This window comes from Talpa europaea (assembly GCF_964194135.1).
Source record: "Talpa europaea genome assembly, chromosome: 11".
NCBI lineage: Eukaryota > Metazoa > Chordata > Mammalia > Eulipotyphla > Talpidae > Talpa > Talpa europaea.
In genome coordinates, this window is record NC_140078.1 from 96,430,125 (window position 1) to 96,456,493 (window position 26,369).

The 26,369-nt window shown below is 46.4% G+C and overlaps 1 protein-coding gene across 1 annotated transcript; it reads right to left on the bottom strand.

The window, feature by feature from the left end:
- Nucleotides 1-4,353: 4,353 nt before the first annotated feature.
- On the bottom strand, nucleotides 4,354-25,492 carry RPN1 (ribophorin I; the record flags this gene model as incomplete). Its single annotated transcript, XM_084246570.1, has 10 exons — nucleotides 25,109-25,492; nucleotides 21,974-22,038; nucleotides 17,588-17,894; nucleotides 14,821-15,030; nucleotides 13,793-13,985; nucleotides 10,273-10,372; nucleotides 9,000-9,138; nucleotides 8,689-8,808; nucleotides 6,014-6,259; nucleotides 4,354-4,536 (listed from the first exon to the last, which is right to left on the bottom strand). Exons 1-10 carry the CDS (start codon nucleotides 25,367-25,369, stop codon nucleotides 4,354-4,356), a joined length of 1,824 nt encoding a protein of 607 aa, XP_084102696.1. The 5' UTR covers nucleotides 25,370-25,492.
- Between the last annotated feature and the right edge of the window lie 877 nt (nucleotides 25,493-26,369).

Here is a 26,369-nt window from a genome sequence, read left to right on the forward strand (position 1 = left end):
CCTCAGTCTCATCCTGACAACCCCCTACCAGTCCCCAGCCTGCTAGAGCCCTCGCCTGGGGCCAGTCACCAAGGAGCCCCTCCGTTCTCCTTCCTGGCCCCCTCTTGGCTCTGAGCACCCCATGGGATGACCCAGCCTCACATCACAGGGAGGTCTGGGCTCTCTGGAAGAGCTCCGGTGCCAGAGGGTAGGCAGCTGCGCCTCAGGCTGGGCTTCATCCAATACCCCCTCACTGTGCACAGGCCCTGCTGGGGGCTGCCCGCTAGAGGAGGGGGGTTGTGAGCAAGGAAAGGAGGCCCGCAGTGGGAGAGTGCTGGCACTGGGCCAGGATGCCAGGCGCCCACTGTGCAAGCTCTGGGGGCTGCGAGGTGACTAGAAGTAGTTCCCAACATAGCAGAGTGTCCATTCTATTATGATAGGTTTGTTTCTTTGGGTTTCTAAGGGCCATGAGGGCAGGGACCTTGCCTGAGTCCCCAGGGCCAAGGGCAGCACATGCTGAGTGACCCCCTGGCCCACATCAGCCGGCCCAGCAGTGGTTGTGTGTGTCATCCATCTGTGCCCATTTGTCTGTGAACCCGGGCAAGGGCCATGGGTGTGGGAGGGCACACAAGACTGTCCTGCTTACCATGTCCCGGTGCCTAAAACCATGTCTGAGACCTAGTGAAGATATTTGTTAAATCTGCCGCAGGCAGGCAGTGATATCTCTTGAACTCTGCTGAGAGCGAGCTCTCCACCTAGGGAGCCAGCAGTCTGCTCCACTTCAGAAAGCAGTGCCTTTGGTGGGAGTAGGGGCCTCCCAGACACCCAGGAGACAGAGAAGACCACCCAGGAGGCAAAGCTTGAAAGGTTTCTGCCAGGCCTCCCAGATCCCTCTAGCCCCCAACCACCTCCAGTGTCGGACAGAGGAACAACATGGCCTCCGAGACTGCCCTCCAATCTCTCCCAATCAATCCCATCCATTCCTTCTCTTTCCCGCCCCCTCTCATGACTGGCCCCTTTTCTCCTGTATCTGCAACCCCCTTCACCTCCTTTCTTCCCAACAGGATTTAAAGGAACACCTGTCTTTCTCATCTTAAGATCTTTCTGGACTCCATCTTTCCAGATTATCAATATAGGGGGCTGACATTTGGGCCCCTCTCTCTGCGTCATCCCCCCACATTCAAATCCTTCAGACCCTGGAATTACTACTCTTAAAGATGCCCCCATTTTGACTCTTTCCCAGGGTCCAATGTTACTAATGGTTTGCTCACTTCTGTTTCCCTAGGTCTGGGGCCTGTTACATAATCATGGTGACAATGACCTGATGGAAGCTAACAATTTAAAGGGCAGGGTTAGGTTGGAGGCACATAGCGAACTTGGCCATCATAAGGGAGATATTGCATTCTGCTCTGGCTGGGGTCTATGCAAGTCTGGCGATTCCACCGTCTCTCCCCTCGCCCCCCAAGCCGGTCCAGGCCAGTGACAGCCCAGTCCCCGCGTCCCAGACCAGAGTTTCAGAGTCCAGCCCAACTTCAAAATGGCGCCAGGCCTGGTCCAAAGCAGCAGGTCTGTGCGGAGGCCATGGGCCCTGGGGTTCGCCTGGGGGCGTTTCCTGTCTGGGCCTGCGGCCCCCAACTGCTGGCAACGCGGTTTCCGGCGGGGCTGCGGCCGGGACCTGCACTATCAGCTCGGCACCAGACGCCCGGTCAGGATACTTGTGGTGAAACTGTGAGGGCGCACTCGGCCCTTGGGGTTTTCTCCCGTGTCAGCCTCTTAAGACAAATGGAGGGGGGAAAGTGACACCCAGTCCTTCTTCAGCTGTGCACCCCCTCCCTGAACTGCCAGCAGCTGCCCAAGGCTGGGGGCCTGCTGCATGACACCAATGACCACCAAGGTAGCTTAAAGCTGTGGCTGTGAAGGAGGCCGGGCCCAGGCCACTGCAGTCAGGCGACCCGGCCATGGCTGGACAGAATGGCCTGGCCTGGAGTTCTCAGCAGGGGCGAGGATACCCCAGGGAAGCGCTCCTCTCTGCCCACCACAAGGGCCTCGTAGAGGGCAGGGTAGGTAGTTCTGAAACCCAAAGAGAGGAATTTGGTATCTGGGGAGCCTCACCCAGCTTCAAAGCAGCCAGGTCTGGGCTAAAGCTTTACACTCTGGGCCCCACTTCGTCTCCTGCTCCGAGATTTACAAAGGAGGGTGGGGGTACTGAGGCTCTATTTGCTATGAGGGAAACCGAGGACCAGGGAGGCGGGGGCCTGCCATTAGCCGAAGACAACATCCCAGAGCTAGGGATGAGATGCGAGGAGGCTGGGGTGGGGTGGGGCGGGTAGGCGGTGGATGTCTCAGAGAGCGCCCAGCCCAGAATTAGGGTTAGCCACGGGCCTCGGCCAGTCCAGCTTACCCCGCGGCCCTCACTGGGTTTCTGGGAACCCAAGTCCCCAACGCCCGTGGGCAGAGCCTTGGCCCAGCTCGGGCACCAAACGCTAGACCCAGCTCTGGTCCAGGTAGTTCCGGGACATGCGCCACTAGATGGCGCCACAGCCAGAACATTGGTTTTGGGGAATGACGTAACGCCCTGCCTTTACTGTAGGCGCAACCCTGCGCATGCGCAGCTTTTCTAGCCCAGCGGGTCTGCGCTTGCGCATCTGGCCTTACTTCCTGGCGCGCCCAGTGACGTATCCCGAGTTTCGCAGGCTCGAGAGCGCAAGCGCAGCAACCTACCCTCCCCTAGGAGCAGCCCGCCGGTCCAGCAGAGGGCGCCATTGACATGACCCCTTGATTTCTGCCAAGTTTTCTATCTTTTCCTGCTCCCAAAGGGAGAAAGGATTTAACACTAAGTGGAAGGGGGGTGATGAAACTAGCCGAATGGCCCGAGGTGGTCTTTGCCCAGGATAAGCAGAGCTGCAGCTGGGACTTCCTCAGATCGCACAGGCGGCGCTGGGAGGCCGCTGGGCAAAAAATAAAGTCATTCCCGCCAGTGGCCAGGCTTGTAGGGGCCATGCTCAGACCCCTTTGAACACAGGTCAACTGCAGCCGCCAGTTCCCAATCCTTGAGGACTAGAAAGCCCAAGACCCCAGACTCTGGCCAGAATCACTGATTGGAGGAGCGGGGAGTAAGCGAGATGGGGTGGAAACCACGCTAATGCTTACAAGCAGTTGCCCTGTGCACATTTGATAACTCACATGATGCTCACAGCCAGCCTAAGAAGCACCGCCCTATTTTACAAATGAGGAAATTGATCCCTGAAAGAACTGCCGCAGGTGAAAGTGAATGGCAGGATTCACATTTCTACCAGGCCCTCTTAACAGCGAGGCCCTCTTGTAACGTGTCCTCCATACCCACGTCCACTTCCACTGTCCTTTGGACCTTGTATCTTCCTCCCACAGCCTCAGAAACCTCACATTGTCCACAATCACTTCCCCTCTATGTTCAGCCTCCCACTTTCCACTGGTTCCTTCCCAGTGACATTTTACACACTTGCATCTCCCTCTAAAACATTCAGCTGTAACTCCCCCCAGCCACCCTTCATTCCTTCACAGCTAGTCTGACAGATCAGTTTTCTAAAGAAGCCTCACCTCAGCCCAACTCCCATTCCCCCCCACTCCAACAGGCTTCTAGAATCACTGGAGAACTTCAACAACTCACTCCTAAAACCACTGACTTCCTCTTGTTGCCTCAGCAGCACTTGCTGCTTGCTCCCTCATGAAACTTGTCTTCTGCCACACAACAGAGCCCTGGTCCATCTGCTCACTGACCACTTCTCAACCTGTCTGCAAGTGGCCACTGTGCTTGGGTGCCCTAATATTCAGTTCTGGGCCTCTTCTCACTTGATATACTTTAAAGAAGGACAAAACAAAAACTGATGGATATTGAAAACCAAAATGAAACTCAAGGGTGGGGAATAGTGGGGAGGGAGGGGTTGGTGGTGGGTGTTGGCTTAAAAAAAAAAAAAACAGAACAGAACAGAGCAAATTTTCAGTCCATTTTATTTTCTTTTGATTACACACACTTGTAAAACACACTCACTCACAAAATACCCAAACATCAGACTAGAGTATAAACACAGGTCATCTGGGCTAAATGGATATCCTAAGACTTCAAAACAAAACCAATCAGTTATTGAAAATTTCTTTTGTTCAAAAATGCAAAGATCTGTTTTAAATGGAATTAAGATTTTTATAATTTTTTTTAAAAAAAGAGCACTTTGGGGACAAAAAAAAAACCCTAAGTTTCTTGTGTTCCGAGGCATAGCCTGGTTCTCATTCTTGAAAGCCTTTTGTAAAATACAAATGCCAGCACTTGCTGCCTCCATGCGCATCCGCCCCTCGCCACATCAACTGAAAGCGCAGCACCCTGAGGACAGCAAGTTGCAGCTACAGAGCATCCAGGATGTGGTCGATCTTACTAACAAACTCCTGGCGCTTTCCTGAGATGAGCTTCTCACTCTCAATGTAGGCGTCCTTCTTGAGCTTGCCAGCCACCAGCCGCTCCGCTTCTACTGCTGACTTCAGCACCAGCTCCTTGACATGCGCGTCCAGCTTCTGCATTTCGCTCACCTGGCCAAGGGCAAGGGCAGAGCCTAAGAGCAATCCTCACACCCGCACTCCACAGGGCCCAGTATCTCCATATCCCAGAGCTCCTGGGCAGAGGAGCTGTGGAGGGAAACAGACTAGGCTTCATCCCCAACCAGCCCTGACCCTCGTGAGCAAGCCCCTCCATCATCCCTGGACCTCATCCGTAGCAGAGGATTGTGAGAAGTATGAAATACAGAAACCACCAGGCATGGAGCCAGGCCCACAATAGGCATTGGAGAAAGTCATTCTCTTCCCTTCAGCTTGCCAGATGAGGTCCAGGGATTCATGAGACCAAAGACCAAGGGCAGGGGGCATAGCAGCAGGACTAAAGAACTCCCCCATCAACTGATCAGGTGTCAAATTGAGGACTTTTAGCCACATTCATTCACCAGTCAACAAATGTTTAGTGCTCAGCCACAGCGCTAGGCACAGCGTGCCTCCTGCCAGGCACGATTCTTGGCTCTGGAAAAGAGCAAGAAAGACAGCTAACACAGCACCTTGCCCTCATGAAGCTGACAGGTAACACTTCAGCCATGTGAGTGAAGAGTGCCAGAAAGTGCTAAGTGCTAGAAGAAAACAGCACAGGGTGAAGAGAGGGAGCGCCAGGGAGTGGCACGTGGAGAGGGTGACCAGGGACTCTGGGAGCATCTCCAGGACAGGGTTCACATCCTCATCCAGGGAACAGGAACTCACCTTCAGTGGTCCAGGCAGGGTTCTCAGCAATCCACCTGCACTAACTCATTTCACGCTCACCAACAATGTGAATTAAATACTAACAGCACCCCCATTTTACAGATGAGAAACTTAAGTATGCTTCAGGTATTCACACAGATTTACAGTCTGAATCAGCCTGGATTCAACTCCACAATTCCACTTAACTCAGCCTCAACAGCTGGAGCCCTATCCAATCTGGCCTCCAGGAAAGGAAGCAGTTGCGATCAATCCCAGCCACATGGACGGACGTGCTGCCCACGCCAGAGCGTGTTCTCCAAACCCAGCTTGCAATCAAAACCCCAAGCCGGACCTCCCCTGTGGCACAGCGGTTGAGCGCTGGGTTACAAAGCTGCCCACAGCCTCTGCAGCACCGGTTCAATCCCTAGCCTCCAGGTGAGGGTCCCACATGGCGCGCAGACCTCTCCTGCCGCCCACTGCTCCCCTCAGCAGTGTACTTCGTCGGTCTGCCTGCTCTGCTCTCCGCTGACTGATGAATTCTCTCACCCCCCTGCGCTTCTGACTGTACCCAGTGCGTGTATAAATAAATAAATAAATCTTTAAATTAAAACAAAAACCCAAGCCTTCCTGCGTCATCAAAACAGTTGATACTACACAAGTCTATGACTGAAGGGTGTGATGTCATCCCACAAGCCAGTAATGAGCAGGGGCGAGAGTTGGGCACAATCCCCAAAAGTGGGGCATGGCAGGCACCAAGTCAAGAGGCGCAATGATGGCAAACACTCACTTTGTCGCACAGGTCAGAGCCCTCCGTCTTCAGCCTGGTCTGCAGCAGGGCAATCTCACTGGTCAAGGTCTTGTGCTCCGTCTCCAGGCTCTTCTTGCCACTGTTGAGGGTGGACACATCACGGGACTGCTTGTACCTATTGACAGTTTCATCGAAGTGCCGGTAGAGACCTATTCTCTTGTTGACCAGGGTCAGCACCTGCTCCGTGATGCAGGCCACCTTCATCCTGGCCTCTGCAGCTGGATCCTGAGGGGTGAGACAGCAGGCATGACTACACCCAGGCCCAAGTCCATGTGGACCTTTACCTCCCACAAATCCATCTACCACCATTTTCTGGAAATTACGGATCAAAGCCTTGCTCACACTGATCTGGACCAATTCAGTCATGGGCAGGACTAGGGCGATGAAGACAACACAGATGTTCAGTTTAGTTCTCAGGGCACACAGAGCATTATGAGGAAGGTGGGCGATTAAAGGGAAAGGCAAAGGGCTCAGCTCAGCTCAAGGAAGGCTTCCAGGAAGTTTATTATACGTCTCTCTTAAAACCTCAGGGGAAGGGCCTCTCCTGGTGGCACAGGGGTTGAGCCTGGGTTGCAAAGCTGCCCGCAGCCTCTGCAGCGCCAGTTCGATCCCCGGCCACCAGCAAGGGTCCCACATGGCACGAGGGTCGCTCTCCTGCCACCCGCTGCTCCCCTCATCAGTGCACTTTGTCAGTCTGCCTGTTCTGTTCCCCACTCTGGCTCTGGTGAATTCTCTCACCCTCCCGCACTTCTGACTGTACCCAGTGCTTGTATAAATAAATTAATTAATTAATTTAAAAAAAGATTCTCAACATCTCTAACAATCAAAGAGATGCAAATAAATTAATAATGAAATGCTGTTCTTCATTTAAGTCAATGGGAAAGATCAAAAGTGAAAACAGCAAACACATCTATTAAAAAAAAAAAAAAAACACCTCAGGGAAAAACAGACAGGAACAGTAGAATCAGACTAAAGACCACAGTATTGACTCAAATTTTAAATGCCTTCTTTACTTATCTCCTCGCTCTGTCTGCACAAAGGGCCTAGCAAAAATGATACTCCAAAAGCAGCAATTCACACCACATGGTCTCTAAGTACCATTCCACACTAAAAGGACCCAGACTCCTTGAAAAAAATACAGATGTATCGGGAACATGTTTCATGCTCAATAAGGAGGAAATACTGGAAAAAAAAAAATGATAGGGGTGAAAAAGAGCCAAATCTGGGACAACTTGAGCATCAAAACAAATAGCATCAATGAATGGTAATCCATGAAATAAAATAACCCACTAATCCAAACAAACAATCACTCAATGAACCAACCAGTAAGAAAAGTTGCTCCTAGTAGCAGAATGCCAACCACTAATGTAAGAGCAATCAGTTTTCAACCACCACACTAACAGTTTCAGAAAATAGTTAACAAGTGCTACAACTAATGGGCGAATGTACATGAGGGTGTTTACATGGTCTCAAACACGGTACCCACCAATTATAAAGAGAAAAACTAACTTTACAGTGAAGAAACCAGGTAGACACCCACTGAGTCATGTAGGGAAAGTTAACTAGAGGGACAGACTGACATCACTAGAGGGACCGACTGACATCAACTACTTCCTGATGCAACACACTGGCGGTGTCACTTACCGATGTTCTTGCCAAAAATTCATCATCTGTATCTAATCACACAGAAATGTAAAGTAAACCTACACTAAGGGACGGTCTACAGAACTGACCTCTATACTTCAAATATGTAAAGGTCAGCAAAGGCTGAGGGATTGTTCTAGATGAAAGGAGGCTGAGGAACGGCAGCCACTAAATATAAAGCATAAAACGTAATTACTATAAAAACTATCCCCGGGCAACTGGCAAAACCTGACCATGGACAACCTGTTGCTTCATAGTATTGTTAACAGCTTTCCATTTCCTGGTCTGAGGCAAGTGCTGTGGTTACGTCACATGCTGAAGGAAGGAAGGTGTAGTGAATGGTTCAGGAAGAGTCATTTAGACACAGAGCGGGGAGCCAAGTGTTAATCGCTACATCAAGGTAACAGGTATAAAAGAGATGTTTTTACTATTACTGAGACTTTTCTATAAATTTGGAATTATTGAAAACCAAGGCTTTTTTTTAATCAAAAAACTAAAAGCAATTTTCAGGCTTTAAGAAATAGGGATGTTTCGGAATAAAAACTGAGACTTCTGTATGACAAGGTCAGCTAGCAGCTGTCCAAGCTGCATCACCTGTCACTAGACAGCCTCGCTAGTCTAGGGAACCATCCAGATAACATCTTTGCTCGCATGTACCCCACTGCCACCCACACCAAGCCTTCCCTGCTGTCCCACACATGGTTCCCTTCAGTAAGTGTCCTTCCCATCTCTGCTGATCGTCACCTCCTCAGCTAGCAATTTGGGGCCTCCAGAGCCCACGGTCGCTGCCCTCTGCCCACTGCCCTCCGTTCCCACTGACTAGCACATGCTCCCTGATGACAGCCACCTGAACAAGGCATCTTTATAGTACGGACAGCAGAGGCCAAGAGCAGGGGACGGTCTCCTGGTCAACAAGGCTCTGCCTCCGGCTGTGGGAAGGACCAGTGCTCAGTAAACTGCCCGAGGGTGCAAAATGACTCAATGATAGAAGAAGAAAGCCAAGAGGGTACCTTTGTGATGGAGAAGTCAAGCCTGACATAGATGATGACGGTGAAGAACAGGATGTAGAAAGCAGCCACCACCAGCAGGGGCTCCTGCAGCATGAGCACCTTGTTGAACGTGTAGTGGACCTGGGGGAGAACCAGGGGAGATGAGTGCTGGCAGGCCCGCATGGACTCCGAAACCCGGAGCAAAAGCAGGCCTGACCAGGTGGCCCCACCCACTGTGCTCAAAGGAGGCCCAAGGAGGGAAAAATGAGCATGTCCGAGGCACCCATTATCTCGGGAGCAGACACAGAACGCAGGGCAGTGGAGCTACTCACCACAATGTCCTGAATGTGCTGTTCTACCAGATTTTTCTTGTAGGCAACAATCACAGGGCGGCCAAACGTGTCCAGGTAGGTGTAGTGCAGCTCATCTGAGGCGCGGGTGATTTCATAGGGACTGTGAACCTGGATGTTCCTGAGGCAGACAGAATGAAACAAATGTTTAAAATGCACTAATTTAGGGCTGTTGAATTCAGGGGGCCTTTCAGAATCACCTTCTAAAAGGTCATACCCCCTTCTTGCACCAGGGAACACCCAACCTCCTCAAAGCCTTGAGTTGCCACCATCCTGCTGCCAAGGCAATAAGGTCTCCCTACAGCCTGCACTCAAAGGAACGGCCCACAGGCCCTGCAGCCCACACAGCTCTCCTGTGCAACCCACCCTCCAGGAGCCTCTCGGAACTCAAAGTGGTACCTCAAAGGTTCTGACTCCACGTGACTGAGAGCTTACTATGGGGTGTGGCCCACACATCCTGTATTGGTTTTCCCTTCTCCTGGTAAACAGCACACCCTCACTGTGCTCAGTGGAACTACCTGCCCCCAAGGAATGTCTCAACAGGAGAACAATCAGTAGCCTCTCCTGGTGGTCAATGTGGACATGTGAGCCCAGCAAGGCAGAAAAGATGCTCCTGTTTAAAGCAACTCTAGAGCAAAGACACAGAGACTGCAAAGAGGTGTCTGCCATGCCAAGGGCAGGTGGCTGTCAGTGTCCATCAGCTCACACCTACTAGGCTCCGGAGATGCTCTAGTTCTGTCCTTTCCAAAGCCTAGTTGAACTCCTCTGTCGTTACAGGGGAGTCGGTTGACATTGGTCTAAGACAGCTCCGACTATGACCCTGAAAGCTCATACACCATCTGAGAGGCCTCCTTTCTACTGGTCTGATGAACCCAGGAAGAGACAAAGCCATTGCTCCATTACTCATCCCCTCTACTAGCACAGTGCAAGGGCTGCCTGGCTGCCTTGACTCTGCTTCCTCCCTGCAGCACCTCATCCCGTCAGATTCAGGCATCACCCCAGCCTGTGGAGGCAACTCTGGATACTGCACCTGTCATACAAAGGCACAGTGTCTTGAAGACATTTCCTACATAAATCTTGTGCCCTCATGTTTAACTTTCCTGTTTAAATTCCAGCCAGAAGTTCCTCAACAGGCTTCTCAGTCAAAGCTATGCACTGAGCACCTTCACTGGGCCCCTACAACATGTCTTCCCTTAAAGCACCAACCATGCACCACCAGAGAAATGGGGAGTAGAGGAAAAGTGTGGTCACTCACTTGGCCCCTTCAGGCAAGATGATCTTCATTGTCAGAGAATCAATCACTTGTTCATCAAACACGTGGTCCACAAACCTCATCTTCAGTGCATACTGGTCACCTGGGGAGCAACAATCAGAGGCAATGACATGAAAAGCAGGGCTGGAGCTCGAGGGCGGCACTGGCGGGGGATGTGCTGATCTCGCAGAGAGGAGTGAAGAGAAGTCACCAGAGTTCATGGACTGAAACTAAAGGCAGGGTGTTGTTTTCCCCAATTTCCACATAAAGACAGAGTAACTAAGTAGTAAAACCCAAAACTCGTGGACCATGTTTACATGGGTTTAGATAATAGGTCATCTCCCCAAATCCCAAAACTTGAGGGTCCCCACAAAACTCCAAAAACCACAAGACCAATACATTATTAGTGTCTGTGAGGAAAAAAGCAGAGGCAATATGACCACTGACAGGCCTGAGACCAGACGAGCCCCAGAGAGACAACAGTGTTCACTAGAGAATGTGGCAGAACAAGAGCTGCTGAAACACAGGACTCCCAGCCCCACACAGCAGGTAAATGAAATGGGCCCACAGATCTGCCAGTCTAGAGTGGTTGGGTTCCTAAGGACTCTGTAAAGCCCACGAGAGCACCCTACATGGAGGCGAAACTGGTGGAAGAGAATCAAAATCGAGCATAATTGGGCCAACAGAGCTTCAGGAAAACAGAGCCAGGAAAAGCTCAAGAAAGCAAAGCCACTTTTTAATGCCATACTAACCAACCAAGAGAGAACTAGACAGTGACAATAACGCCGTCTAGACGTTCACATTAAAAAAGTAACGGCAAAGTGCCTGACTCTTAGAATAGATTATATAGAAACGTTACATAAAAAAGAGCATTCCCAGAGAAAACAAAAACATGCCCACAAAACCAATCAAAACCCTTAACTACTTCACAATAAGCCTTACAGGTATTATGAAAATGACAAGTCACAAAAGAGCAGTGTAAGCCAAAATTAGAGAAATGCAGACAAGTGGTATAACTCAGGGGAAAAAAATCATTTTAGAAATGAAGGTTAAAAATCAAAAAAAAATAGGGCCTCCCCGGTGGCGCAGCGGTTGAGCGCTGGATTGCGAAGCTGCCCGCAGCCTCTGCAGCGCCAATTCGATCCCCGGCTGCTCCCCAGCCACCGGAGGAGGGTCCCACATGGCGCGCAGACCTCTCCTGCCGCCTGCTGCTCCCCTCAGCAGTGTACTTCGGTCCGTCTGCCTGTTCTGCTCCCTGCTCTGGCTCTGGTGAATTCTCTCACCCTCCTGTGCTTCTGACTGTATCCAGTGCTTGTATAAAATAAAGAAAGAAATCTTAAAAAAAAAAAAAGAGATGTTATCTGCCTTCGTCATTCTTCAAAAAAAAATAGAAATGAAGGTTAAGCTAGAAGAAATATGAGTAAACACAATAATTAATGCCTTATAAAAAGGTAAAAAGAAGTTTTCAATAAAAAAGATTAAAGAGGGCCTCCCCTGGTGGCGCAGGCGGTTGAGCGCTGCACTGTGAAGCTGTCAGCAGCCTCTGCAGCACCGGTTCGATCCCAGCTGACGGGCGAGGGTCCCACACGGCGCGACAGACCTCTCCGGTCTTGCCGGCTGCTCCCCTAAGCAGTCTGCCTGTTCTGTTCCCCGCTCTTTCTCTGGTGAATCCTCTCACCCTCCCACACATCTGGCCTGTACCCCAGTTCTTGTATAAACAAATAAATAAATAAATCTTTAAAAAAAAAAAAGATTAAAGAGACAATGTCTATACTGAAGACTCAACATAAGCACTTCCAAAACTCAATGAGTTCCCAAAACAAAATACTTTCAAAGAAGTTTGAAACACAAACCTGAAGAGTATAACATGTACCCAAAAACTGAAACCCAGAGCAACCACTGCCAAGACATATTCTAGTAAAAGTATTGGGCTTTATAGAAGAATGCCTTTTAAGCATCTAGATAAAAAGAGCAAGTGATTTATTAAGTTATCATTAGAATTGAAAGGCATACTTAATGCAAAAAAATAATGGTAGCAATAACAACAACAATAATAATTAAGACACTACAAGAAAGACATGTAAGCCAAAGATTGCTATTCCATGAAAGGAATTCCCAAAAGAAGAAACCAGGGTTTCATGGAAGTGGTTGATTCCAGGTGTGGAATAGAAAATACACAAGTTGAGCCAGGAATGGCTTGTCATAAAACAGCAAGGAAGGTATAGGACAGACTGCCAAGTTCATGTCAAAAAAATTCAGAAACTTAACTTGACAAGGCGCCCACTGGCTAAAGATGGGACAATTTGGGCATCTGGATATTGCCAAGGCTGAAACCCAGAGTGTTTATATCTGTAAGTATATAATGATTTTTAAAAAAAAAAAAACCTAATTGCTCATCTAGTAAACAAAAGAGAAAGGTTCAAGTATTTCCCCTTCCTTTCCTATATGAACTTCATTCAACACTGGGAAACCAAAGAGGTAAGGGTCTCCTTATAAATTCTACCAAATAAATGAAAAACAAATGCTAGAATTCTATCAGTGATTTACAGTGCGCAGCAAAGTAGAAGAACCCAGGCACTACGTATCACAAAAGGAGACACCAGACACCACTTACTACACTCTCTGCATGAAAGAACACATGGTCTTGGAGCCTGGCTAATGGGGTCAAAGAAAAGGCTGGTCCAGCCTCCAGGAACAGCTTTCAATTGGCAAGAAACAGAGACGGCAGAGGAGTGTGCCGAATAGCACTGTGGGTAAGCAATTGGCACAGGCCACGCCAGAGTATGGGTTAGGCTACCAGCAGGCTCAAGTTCAACAGACAACAGGCAAGGAAAACAGATGGAGAGGTTATGAAGACAAATCAAATCTTCTGAAACAGGCAGAACTCAAGGAATGCACGCAGAGCTATATACCTGGGTGATAAAAACTATGAAGAAATTCAAGAGCACAGTCACATCAGGTCAGGATGGTTACTGCTGTTGTGGGAAGGGGCACAGGGTGGGCCATTTGAGTGGCGGGCAAATTTCAATTTCTATACCAAATTGGTGGTTACAAGTTGTTTCTCTAACAATGATTTGGTGAGCTATTCATTTGTTTTGTGGTTTACTATATTTTATTTTGTATTAACATGGTCTTCAAAAAAACAAAGACTTCAAGAAAACATAAGATACTTAAAACCATTACTTCTGGTGCTGTGAAAAAGTGCTTCTTATTCTCTTAAATTTTTCTTTTTCAAATGCGTCAAACTGAAAGAATTTAAGCAGTTCATCTAATGATAAACTGGAAGAAGAATTTTATTATGACTGTTTGAATTATATTCCTGCGTTACTTTTACAATATTAATTGGTGCCACCCATGAAAAGTTGTTCCAGGTATCCCAGCCTTCCTAAGAATGACAAGAGAATATTCCTCTCTACCAGAATGGGAAACTGTAAAAAAAAAAAAAAAAAAAAAAACCCACAGCCACAGGAAATTAAGAAAAATAGAGTCTCTTCCCTCTCAACCCCCTTTATTGAAGACTGACCCAAATTATAGAGGTACTCATAGCTTGGGAGGTTGTAGCCAACGATGTAATGGGTCTTCCACCCCCCAAAAAGAGGGAAGCGAGGCCGGATTTCCATCTCTACGGAGTCATCCAAAATAAGGAGGTGGCTGGTGGAAACGTTGCCAATCTCATCACGGTAATAAACATCCTGGGCAGCAGCAGGGAGGATGGTCTGCAAGAGAGTGGACATCACCTTTCTAAGCCCTGCAGAAACCGACTCAGAAGAGATGATCCTCAATGCAGAGAAGATGCTCTACACCAAGACCTTCATCACAGGACTTAATTCACATTATCCCCAAACTGTCAACACCTAGAATATGCCTGACCTGCCCAAGGTCTCAAAATTTCTAGATATTGCATCTGCTTCTCAGTCAAGGTTGCTAAGAAAATTCTCCTGAAGAGGAATAGACAATCACAATACCTTTGTGAATACTAAACATAATACAAAGGTAACAACAATCTCTAAGTTATTTTGCAGGGAGGGAATCCAAAGAAAAGAAATTATGTCAAATGACTAGGTGGAATAGTTATAGAAGAGGTTTCTCCACCTAATATTTTTTAATTGCATCTTTCAAATCCTTAAGACACATTTTGATAATGGGGGGTTTGGGAGGAGAGGGTGTAGAATATTAATATCTCCATACAATATGTCCTTCCTTCTATAATGTGAGTAGACAAAAATGCCTAAGATCATAAGACCAAAAAAAGAACTGTATGTGCAGGAGCAACAATCTTTTTTTAAAGCAGCATTATGAAAGGAAAGGAAAATATATTAAAATTGTCAGCAACAGTTTGGGAAGGGTATGTTTTCCTTCTTTTATTCAATGTTTCCATTAAAAACATGGCCTACTTTTATAAATGAATTTGAATATTCTGTTGATCTCTGACATTGTCACTCAACTAACTTCTTGAACAGCAATCCCGAACAACTGTCCATACACAGCTAGGTATGAAGGATAGCTATGAAGTCATGGTTTCTCCCAATGCCCGCACTGGGCACGGCATACCTTGAAGGAACGGATGGAGGATATCCCGCTATCTGGCTGTCTCTGGTAATCATAGCGTGAGAAAGGCCCCTTGAGCACAGCCCCCGTGTGCTTCAGGTCCACATTTTCTTCTACAGCAATATTGCCCCAGTGAGAGACCTCGATGACGCGGGTCATGCTGGTGATGGTCAGGAAAGGGCTGTTGTTCTCATAATGTACTTTAAAAGCATCCTAGAAAGGAAGGAAACAAGTAGTTCAAAGTTTTGGCAACAGAGGAATCAAGACTAGTTTAAAACAATCTGATCACAGAGACCATCTCTACACATCAGCACGAGAATGATCAAATTAATGATGTCCCTCGTGTGGGCACCGTTTAAAAGTGATGTGTACCAGAAATTCTTAATGATGTGCAAATAAGTCTATTACGTGGGAAAACAAGATATACAAATTTGTTTATCATTTCAGAAACAAAAATGTCTACATTCCACTTGTTCCTCTCACAGCAACGATGTGAGTAAATGGGGAAAGTATCCGAGAGAAAACACACACGACTCTCACTACAGGTAGGAAGGAGTTATGAGTTATTTCTACTTTGTGCTTACAATTCTTATTTTCCAGATTTCTACAGTGAGCTTTTAAAATAAGTTTATAGTTTTAAAATAAAGCTTAAATTATAAAACAAGCTTGACTAAGACTCATCTATTCCCAGCGAGACAGCAGAAAAACTGACAACTGAGGGTGACGCACAGTATTCCTGGATTTATCTAACCTGGAGGAGACTAATGTGGAAAAGGTCACAAAAAAGAGACCAGTCTCTGTGTTCCTCTATGTTTGAAATTTTCCCATAACAAAATTTTAATTCGGTGAAATACCATTCTCTTCTTTATCCCGTCTACCCTGCTCTTCCCCTGCCCCCCCGCTCCACCCTTGACTTCCCCTCCCCTCCCTCTTAACCTCAGAAATCTCACTTCATTTATTAAAGTCCACTAATTTTTATAAGTATCTTATTCTGTCAAATCATCCACATGTAAATGGCCAATAATTCATTGTCATTCTAATTTGCTTTACTACACATAATTCCCTGACCTCCTTCCATCTTACTGTAAACAGCAATGTTTTAGCTTTCCTTTTGGCTGAACCGTCTTCCACAGTGGGTGTGGGCAGCCCACCTCTTCTTGATGCAGTCTTTTACCGATGAGCACTTAGGCTGCTTCCACATCTTAACATTCTAAGCAGTACTACAATAAACACTGCAGAGCACAAGTTTTTTAAGTGGATGGTTTTACACTCTTTAAATAAATGTGCAGGAGCGGGCTTGTTAGGTCACACAGTGGTTCCAGCTTTCATTTTTCAAGATCAATTCAGATCGTTTTCCAAACGGTTGCATCAGTTTACAGTCCCACCAACGGTGTAATAGGGTTCCTCTTTCCCCACATCCTCTACAGCACTTGTTGGGTTTGTTTTCTTTAATATGTGCCATTCTCAGGGGGTGAGAAATATCTCATTGTGGTTTTAATCTGTACCTCCCTTATTAAAAGTGATGATGGAGGGCCTCCCTGGTGGCGCAAGGGGTTGCATTGCCAAATGGGTTAGCTCCCTGGCCAGGGAGCGACCTCATGTTGCAGTGGCTGGAGGTTAGCTTAATAGTGCCAAGACTGGGGTCTCAGCAACATGAGGTCGATCCCTGGCCAGGGAGCTGACCCACATGGCATAGCAGACCTCTCCTGTCTTGCCCACTGTTTCCCTCAGCAGTGTATTTCAGTAGAGCTGCCTGTTCTGCTTCCCTCTTTGGTGAATCCTCTCACTACCACCACCTACCCCCGCACCTGTGACTTATACCCAGTTCTTTTATGCATAAATAAATTAAAAAATAAAAATTGATGATGGACATTTCACGTATCTATTAGCGTTCTGGATATCCTCTTTGATAAACTGTTCATATCTGTTGCCCACTCATTAACTGGGTTGTTTTATCATTGTTGAATTGTAAAAGTTCTTTCTATATCTTGAATATTAACCCCTTGTTGGGTGTATAATATATAAATATCTTCTCCCATTTAGTAGGATGTCTTTTTAATCTACTCATTTTCTTTCCCTGTGTAAGTTTTTTGTAATTTGAAGTAATTCCAGTTGCTTATTTTTTATTTCCCTTGCCATAGGAATCAGTTTCCAAAAGTATCTTTAGTATTGATGTCACTGACCATATCAGCAATATTTTCTTTTATAATATTTTATTATAGCAGATCTTCTATCTAAAACTTTAATGTATTTGGAATTTTTTTTTGTGCATGAAGTTAGAGAAGCGACTCAACTTCATTTTTTAAAGGTGACATTTCAGGTTCCCCAGCACCATCTGTTAAAGAGATATTAATAACAAAATCTTTTTTCTGCCTTAATTGTTCCCAGGCTCAGCAGCACAGCCTGTTTTACTACTTAGCAGTCACTCCGGCCATATCAGACAGCACATCACACATTTCCCACCTCTAGGTCTTTATCCTTCTTACCACCTTGGTCCAGAATGCCTTTCCTTCTCCCCCAATTTCCCACTCCAACTCTTTAAATGCCACCTCCTTTAAAAGTCCCCCTAAATGCCCCAGCCTTTATCTGTACTCCCAAAATGAGAAGGGTGACCCGATGAAGTTATTCTGCAAGTTAAAATCCTTGGGATAATCTTAAAAATGATTTTGGATTTCCATCCACCATACACCTCCCAAGCCACTTAGCAGTCACTCTAGAATAGACGTTCTATAAAGTACACAAGGATAAGCTGGACTGCAGAGGAGCCTACCTGACTATAGGCAGGGACATCTCGGAAAGGTCCATAATCCAGGAGGTCCTCAGAGCGCGTAGGGTTCCCCAACTTGGTGTAGCTCTCTACATTTCGAGAGGCAAGCTTCACACGCATTGTTTGTGTCTTTGTTGGATAGGGAGAGTAGAAATAATGGTTCCCTTCAAACACCACAAACTGTTTCTCTGACTGGGTGATCTGGGTTGGATATGGCTGAAGCACATGGGTATAGACTGTTTCCACAATGACTGAAATCTTGGCCCCAGGATCAAGGGCAACTGGAAGCTTGACTGTGAAGAATCTCCCACTGGAAGAAGACAAGAAAAGGGAATTAAGAGATTAAGGAAATGGAAAGCAGCTAGCAGCTCAAAGTTATAGAAAAAATTTTGTCCCCATGATGAAAGCAGTTATCCTTAAGAAATCACCTTCAGGGGCCTCCCTGATGGCGCAAGGGGTTAAGACACAACCTATGATGCTATCCGTAGCCTCTGCAGCATGAGTTCGATCCCCGGCCGTCCAGGGAGCAACCCACATGGTGCAGCAGACCTCTCCTGTCTCGCCCGCTGCTCCCCTCAGCAGTGTATTTCAGTCTGCCTGTTCTGTTCCCCACTCTGTCTCTGCTGAATCCTCTCACGCACCACACCTCTGGCCTGTGCCCCAGCTCTTGTATGCATAAATAAATAAATCTTTTTTTAAAAAAATCACCTTCAATCTATTAATTTAAGTCTTTTCAAACAAATATCTGGATGTCACCCAAGGTTGTTCATAGTAGTAAGAGAGTATCAAACAATGTAAATGTCCAATAGAAAATAAATAAATAAATGTCCATAGTAGGATAATGGCTAAAAACATTCCAGTAGAGTCACACAATGGAATTTAGTATTTCCACGTACAATGAAAATAACAAATCAGTTTACAAATGATAATTTATAATTTGACATAATTCCAGTAAAAAACAAATGCATACACAAGAATATGTGAAAAAGAGGACTTCAGTGAATGGCCCACACAATGTTCATAGTCACTGTTTTGAGGTAGGAAGATAAGCTTCATTTTGTTGTTTCTTCCAATTTGTTTTGAGTTTGTGGTAATCTCACAACCCGGGGGAGGAAAGGCTACTTGCAAGAAAATGAGATGGCCTAGAAACTACTAAAATCTATAGGTCATTAAGTTAAAAATGGATCTGAAATTTTCTAAGCCAGGAGAAAACATCTGCCATCAAAGGTTGGTAGAACATGGATCACTTTTCCTCACAGGACTTTACAGAATGCTAAACGTCAATGCTTAATTTTAACCATCAGTCACACCATTACATTTCTTATCACTACTCCAAATTGAATAAGCCCTATACCTTCTCCCAAGATAGTTTTAACCAATTCCTGTTTTCAGCTCCCAAATCTGTTTCTCAACCCACTTTATCTTCTGAGTACGAATCTCCTATTTTCAAACACTGGACAGCTCCACTGAACCACCCACAGGAAAACAGTATGTCCAAATCCAGTGTCATTCATGATCCCATTAGCACTGCTACCATCTGACCACTCAGGCCTTTGCTGATGCCTCATTCAACCCACTATCTAGTTGATCTTGCCTTGGAAAGCCTCTCCTTGGAAAGCCTCTGGCTTTCCACTGCCTCCTCCTCAATTTAAACCATTATCACTTGCCTAAATTAGACAGGTTTCTGCCTAATTAACCTCTAATTTTCTCCTTTATCATTATCTCCATCACCCTCAAATTTACCTGAGACTTTCAGGATAAATGTTCCCAGCACAAATGGATCTTGCTTAGATGATTCAGAGGATAGTTTGGTGTCATTATGAACATCAGTTCTTATTGAAATGCAGAAGCACCAACTAATGAAGTCTGTGATTGATAAAAGGCTGGACAAATAACACAGAGCTGACTATAGTGGTGTTTAAGGAACAGATCTATTTTTTTTTTTAAGATTTATTTATTTATTTATGCAAGCACTGGGTACAGTCAGAAGCGTGGGAGGGTGAGAGAATTCACCAGAGACAGAGTGGGGAACAGAACAGGCAGACCGATGAAATACACTGCTGAGGGGAGCAGCGGGCGGCAGGAGAGGTCTGCGCACCATCTGGGACCCTCGCCCGGCGGCCGGGGATCAAACCGGCGCTGCAGAGGCTGTAGGCAGCCTCGCAGCCCAGCGCTCAACCGCTGCGCCACCAGGGGAGGCCCCAGATCTATTTTTTTTTTAGTTCATTTCCTCCTGGACCTAGTGGGAGAACGATTCTGTGAAGGACTTTTGGTTTTGCTAGGTAAAATAAAGCATTTAACCACTTACATTGCAAATAGATTTATAGAGACCCCAAATATGTGTCAGTTCCAGTGACAGGAAGGGGTAATAAAGACAAATCTGTGTGATGTATGCATTCATAGCTAGAAATAAATAAAATAGTATGCTCTTTAAAAGTTTTTAAATATCCCCAACGGACTACTCCCCCAAAGAACTGTATAAACTGGCCAAAGCACTCCATAAACACTCCATAAAAGCACTCCATAAACTGGCCTCATCCGTCCCCACACACACCATTCTCCACCTTCCTCTGAGTTCCAACCACTCTGAAGTTAACACTCCATGAAACGTCAAACCTCTGTGTCTACAGATATCTCTGTCTGGAACGCTCCTTCTCATTGTTAGCCCTCCTTGTGATTCAGTCAGGTTTACTGAGCTCTTACTATGTGCCAGATTCAGTTCTAAGTTCTGTTATACGTATTATTTGAGTGAATTTTAACCCTAATCACAAGGTAGGTATTATTTCTTTACTCAGGCAGAAACTAAAGAGCAGTTTCCCAAGGACACACAGCTAGCAAGCAGTAAGAAAGAAAGGATCTGAAACCAGGCAATAAAGCAACAAAAAACAACTAAGCTACCTATCTCTCCAAGAGATGAGCTGCAGGCCATCATGCAAAGCCAGGAAACACAGGAAGTGCCCTCAGACAGCAAGTGATTCAGAACAAAAACCTAAGTTGTCATGTTAGGGTTGTGGGGTAAACGACTGTTACGTTTTAGATAGACAGATTGATAAATTTAAATATGACCCCATTTATATCTTTATGGTAAAAGTATGTATGTACAGGCATATGCATAAATAGTGCAATTGTTATATAATATTCTTATTATTTATTTTTTGAAAACTAATGAGAAAAGTTTTCCAAACTCTGAAGGAGTTTTATATTAAGTATGAGCTAATGCAGGGCTTTTTAACTTCAGCACTTTTTTTTTAAGATTTATTTTTATTTATTTATACATATAAGAACTGGGGTGTAGGGCAGAGGTGCCGAGGGTGAAAGGATTCACCACAGACAGAGTGGGAAGCAGAACAAGTGGAGCCACTGAAATACACTGCTGAGGGGGCAGCAGGCAAGACAGGAGAGGTCTGCCGTGACGTGGGTCAGCTCCCTGGCCTTGGATCAAACTTGTGCTGCAGTGGCTGGCAAAAGCTTGACAGCACCGAGACTTCAACCCCTGTGCCAGCAGGGAGGCCCTAACCTCAGCACAGCACTCTTGACATTTTGGGGTAGATAATTCTCTGCTGGGAAGGGGGACCTGTCCTGAACATTTGAGGATATTTTGCAGCATCTACCCACTAGATGCCAGAACGAATCCCTGAGCTAAAAACATCTTTTCTCCCCACACCATTCATTCAAAAGTATTTCAGTGCCTGGTACCTAACATGCAAAATACTGACAACTGTTGAAGCTGGGTGATAGGACACACACTTTTAATGCAATTCTCCCCGGCTCTGTATGTGTATTTGAAAAATATCCTTAATAAGGTGTCTGAAATAAACAACTCCTAAGGGCCAGGCCCCATATTAGATGCTGAGGTTACAGGAGAGAACAAGGAAAATTCAACCCAGCCTCCATAAAGCACAGTCACCATGGCAAAGAAGCACCTTCAGTGCCAGGAAGGCTTGAGTAGAGACGAGGTGAGGTGTGGGTGGGGGGAAGCGCTTCGCCTCTTGGATGGTGGCCAATCTTGGTTGGGAAGATAATCTGCTGAGGCAAACTGCTTGATGTTCTCACATACTGGTTCCCCATCTATTCGTTGGGGAATGCCTGGCCCCACAAGGGCTAGAGGGCTGACTTGGTATGGAAAGTAACTACTTTCTGGCTGTAAAACAAAGCGCCACAGTTAGGGGACTCCATTTTCAGTATTAGTAAGCAGAAAAGACAATGATGGGTCTGGAATTTGTGCTACTGGCCTGTTGCTTGTTATCACACAAGTATTCATTGGAACCTCTTCTAAGACATCCAGCACTTCCTAAACAACTCTCTTAGCTGAGGATTCTAACCCTGATACAGTAACCTGTAAAAAAAGGAGGCAAGATATATAGATATGGTAGCTGTTGGGTTGCTTACCTTTTCCCCTTAATTTTGGTTTCTTTTACTTCCAGGTTGTTCTCTTCCTCATCTTCTCCCTTAACCTACAACAAGACAAAGCAGGTTATTCTTTTTGATGTCCACTCACATCTAAATTTTGAGTCAACAATTAACTAACTGTCTCAGATTGTCCACATTAAAATATTCACGCTGTCGGCACTGTTTAAAGACTGGAATATGATCAAACATTGTCAAAGACTTAGTTTTGCCTGAGTAAGCTACAGGCACACCTCAGAGATACAGCAGGTTGGGTTCCAGACTAGTGCAATAAAGCGAGCATCTCAAAAAACAAGTCAAAAAAAGTACAAAAGAAAAAAAAAGCAAGCCACAAATTTTCTGGTTTCTCAATGAAGGTAAGTTATGTTTACACTATACTGTAGTCTACTAAGTATGTAACAGATTTATGTCTAAAAAGACAATGTCAATTCCGTAAACAAAAACACTTCATTGCTAAAAAATGCTAACCATCATCTAAGTCTAGACTTGCTCAACACAGGGTTGCCACAAACCTTTAATCTGTGAAAACTGCAGCATCTACAAGGTGCAATGAAAAACAGTAACACAAGGTACGCCTGCACATAACATCTTCCTGAATGAACAAGTACACATATACAAATATAAAGGCCTGCAAGGTTTCTTTCTGGACATTTTCTTCCACATATACATTCAAATACACATAGAAAATAAATAATTTTACTTATTATATAGAAGTGTCTCATGGAAATTTTAAAAAGCCCCGTTTTCACTAGCACAGAAGAAGGTAACTGTGGCACAGATTCTTGGGGAGGAGTCAAAGGTCACTGTTTGGCACATTCCCTTCCTATCATCCCTTTATTGCAACAAGATGTAGGCAGGAAAAGGATGGTAGTTTCAGCAGGCTGCAGGGTCTTCCTAAGAAAGAGTAGGTATCTCAAAACATGAAGCTGGAGTAGACTGCAGAAGGAGGGCGATACTTACACACATAGCCCACAGCCCTCTTTTGCAAATTCAATGACAACCAAAAGATAAAAATTTAAGAATACCATCTAGGACTAAGGCAGTAGTTCCCAAAGCTTTAAGGCAAAAGCTATCTCAAATTTTCAAAAAGCCTAAAAGCAACTTTACAATCACCCTCAACAAAGTTGTACAGGCTAATAACAAGTTTTATTACTTCAACCAGAATCTTATCACAGTGGGGACATGCTAGTTAGTGCACGTGTGCTGATCAGGAGAGCATATCTCTTCACTTCCACACTGGTTTTGTGTACTTAAGAAAAGATTAGTGAGATAAAATAGTTCAAACATAAAATCCCAGTGACAGGAAAAACTGTAAGGTTGGTGCTTGGTAGTAAAAAGGGAGGAACCACCGGCTCCATGGTTCCTTCTACCAGTTCCTAAATTTCTACATGGAGAGTTGAAGATAATCCAACTAAAAGATTTCTAGCAATCGCACCAAAGCCTCCAAGTCAACTGTTGAAAAAATACACTTACCCCCTTTGTATCAACCAGCCCTTTCCCTGGGAGATAGGGACATAGAAGAGCACATACATCTCCCTGACTACAAAATTAACAATTGATTCTTTAATTGATCTGGTAGTTAAACTCAGGTTTTATACCCCAACACAACCCTACCTCACAGCAATCCAGGCAAGGCGAGCAAGTGGTACAACGAGGATCACACACACAAATCTGAAGTCAACTAACTTGAGCCCTCCCAACTCTTCACCGTAGGACCTCAAATGGGCCTTAAATAATGTAACAACAGACTACAGACTCCTCCCTGCAAAACACTTCCACCTCAAAGGGCCAGCATGCGGGTTAAATGAGAAAGCACTGAAGATACCTACCCCAAATCCTGACACAAAGTAGATTTTCAATAAGAAATGAGTACAGTAACCCAGCTTTCAAGCATTCTCCAGCATGAGAGAATAACTAGCTTTCCCTGGGCTTTGTGACACTGTGGAAACCTCATTCAATGACAAGTACCTTTTATAAAAGAATGGGATTTAACAATCAAAGGCGGCAGCACAAATTTAAGTGATGATTTAATCCATCTTTGCACAAACCTTTGAAGGAAATTGCAGATTTTACCATGGACAAAGCAGGAAACTGAATAGGAGTCAATCTCTATAAACCCAGCTTTATAGCTCCAGCTTCAGAGAGTGAGGTGCCTAGTGGAAACAGAACACTAATAACTATTCCCTCAACAAAATAATTGGGTAATCACTTAATGGAAGTTGTTTCATGGAAATGGTTATAAAAACCAAACCTCTGTACATGCCTAATCTCTCTGTTCCCAAAGTCAACATGTTCTTTCCTTGAGAGTTGTAAAAATGTTCACGGAAATGCCAGAAAGTACACAAGCAAACTGGGGAGTCATTCACGACCTAAGTGTAAAATGAGACCCGACTGGAAAGAGAGAACCGGACATTACCTTTCTGCACAGTTTTTAAAAGCTTATATGACTTTATGATTTTTAAAACTAATCTGAAAGGGCAACATTTTTTTTTTCCCATAAAAAGCATTCATTAGCAACCACAACAAGTAAGATCGTGTAAAATGGGTCTCAAGCGATTACAAAGGTGAAAACACGGAACCTGTCACCGTTCTGATTATATTAGCTGATGTTTGGAAGGAAGCACCCACTAACGTGCCAGGCGCTGAATAAGGGCACGAAGTTCATTTTAATTCATTTATTCGTCCTCCAGGCGGGCTCCCTCGGAAGTCGTGAGCATCGACGGGTAAGTTTGGCGCAACCTGCACCCTGCAAGGCCCTTCGCCGAGCCGACTGTTGTTGTCCTCGCCGTGCCGGGGTAACCAGGGTCGATCAGGTTTGGGGACCCGAGGGGCGCGGCGGGGCGCAGGCTCCAGAGCGGCCCACGTGAGCCGCGCCCGCCCCGGGACGGGCTAACGCTGACGTGTCCGCAGCGGCGGGGCCGGGAGGGGGCTCGCAGCAGCCTGCCCGGCGGCCTCCGGGCCTGTCCCCCCCGCGGCCCCTGGCCGCCCCTCAACCTCCCGCGGCCCCCAGGCTGCCCGCCCGCACAGCTCGGGTCCCACGGTCCCTCGGAGACCGAGGGGGCGCGGCGCGGGGTGGGAAAACGAGCACCCCGCGCGGCAGGGCCCGCTCGCACTCACCTGCACGCCCAGGTGCGCCAGCCGCGCCTCGAGCTCCGGCTCCAGGGCCAGGAGGAAGGAGGAGGCGCGGGACGTGGACCCGCCGCCCGGGTGCGCCAGGACCACCTCGGCCGTCACCTTGGCCAGGTGGCTGCTCAGGTCCACCGTGCGCTTCACGTCCTCGTTGACCAGCGGCGGGGCCTCCGGGGAGGCGCGGCCCGGGGCCGGGACCCACGCCCCGAGCAGCAGGAGCAAGAGCAGGCGGGCGGCGGGCGCCTCCATGACCGGGACGGAGCAGAGCCGCAGGCCGCGCCGAGCGCCACCGCCGCCCCGCCTCCAGCCACCCTGCCGCTGCTTATTGGGCCCAGACGGGCGCCACAAGATGGCGGCGCCCGGGGAGCAAGGACCCCGTCTCCAAGGCAACGGGCGGCCCGCGGGGCGCCTGATCGTACGTGCCCACGACACTAACCTGTGTGGACACTGGGGGTCTCCATCCCTTGCCTCCTGCCTCTGCTGCTTGACTCGGTACTTTCATTCAAGCAGAAAAAGTAAAAGCTTGGGCCATATTTTAAGCAGAAACAGGTTACCGGCGGTCTCAAAGTATCTCCCCTAAAATATCTAGTAATTACAAAGGGGAAAATAAGTTTATAGCGGAGAATCTTAGGAGACGCGATATTAACCAAGTAATCAAGGCTAACATCACCAATTACAAGACATGGTGGCATCATGTAGTCACTGATATGATACACCGAAAAGGGCACCTCAGTTCTGTGGCATTGCCACATAATTAGCTGAAAAGGGGTTTGTGTGTGCGTGTGTGTGTTGTTCATTGTACACGCTGCCTCTTCTGGCCGAAATGGCTGAATATGGCCCACACAGCAGAAACTGTTTAATATAAAGACCTTTTGAAGAAATTGTACACACTCCCATTCTAGTCTCAGACAAGATGTTCACACCAGAGAAAGCTGGGTGAAGGATGTGAGGGACAAACAAGAATCTATCTTTACAGACTGACAGTCCCAAGATCAGGAACACTCTCTACCACTTTTTTCAATGCTTCCAGAAATCCCAAACTCAAAGCTTAAAAAAAATTTTAAACAATTAAGTGAAAGGTAAGCCACAGAATGGGAGAAGATATTGACTATGTAGGGGGGCAAAGTAAAATTTCCCCAACCCTCTGAGTTCTTCTTAGGCTGGTCAAGCAAATAAATCAACATCAGGCAGAATAGTAGGAGATAAAGACCGAATTTAATTACATATATATGGAGAATTTACATGGTTA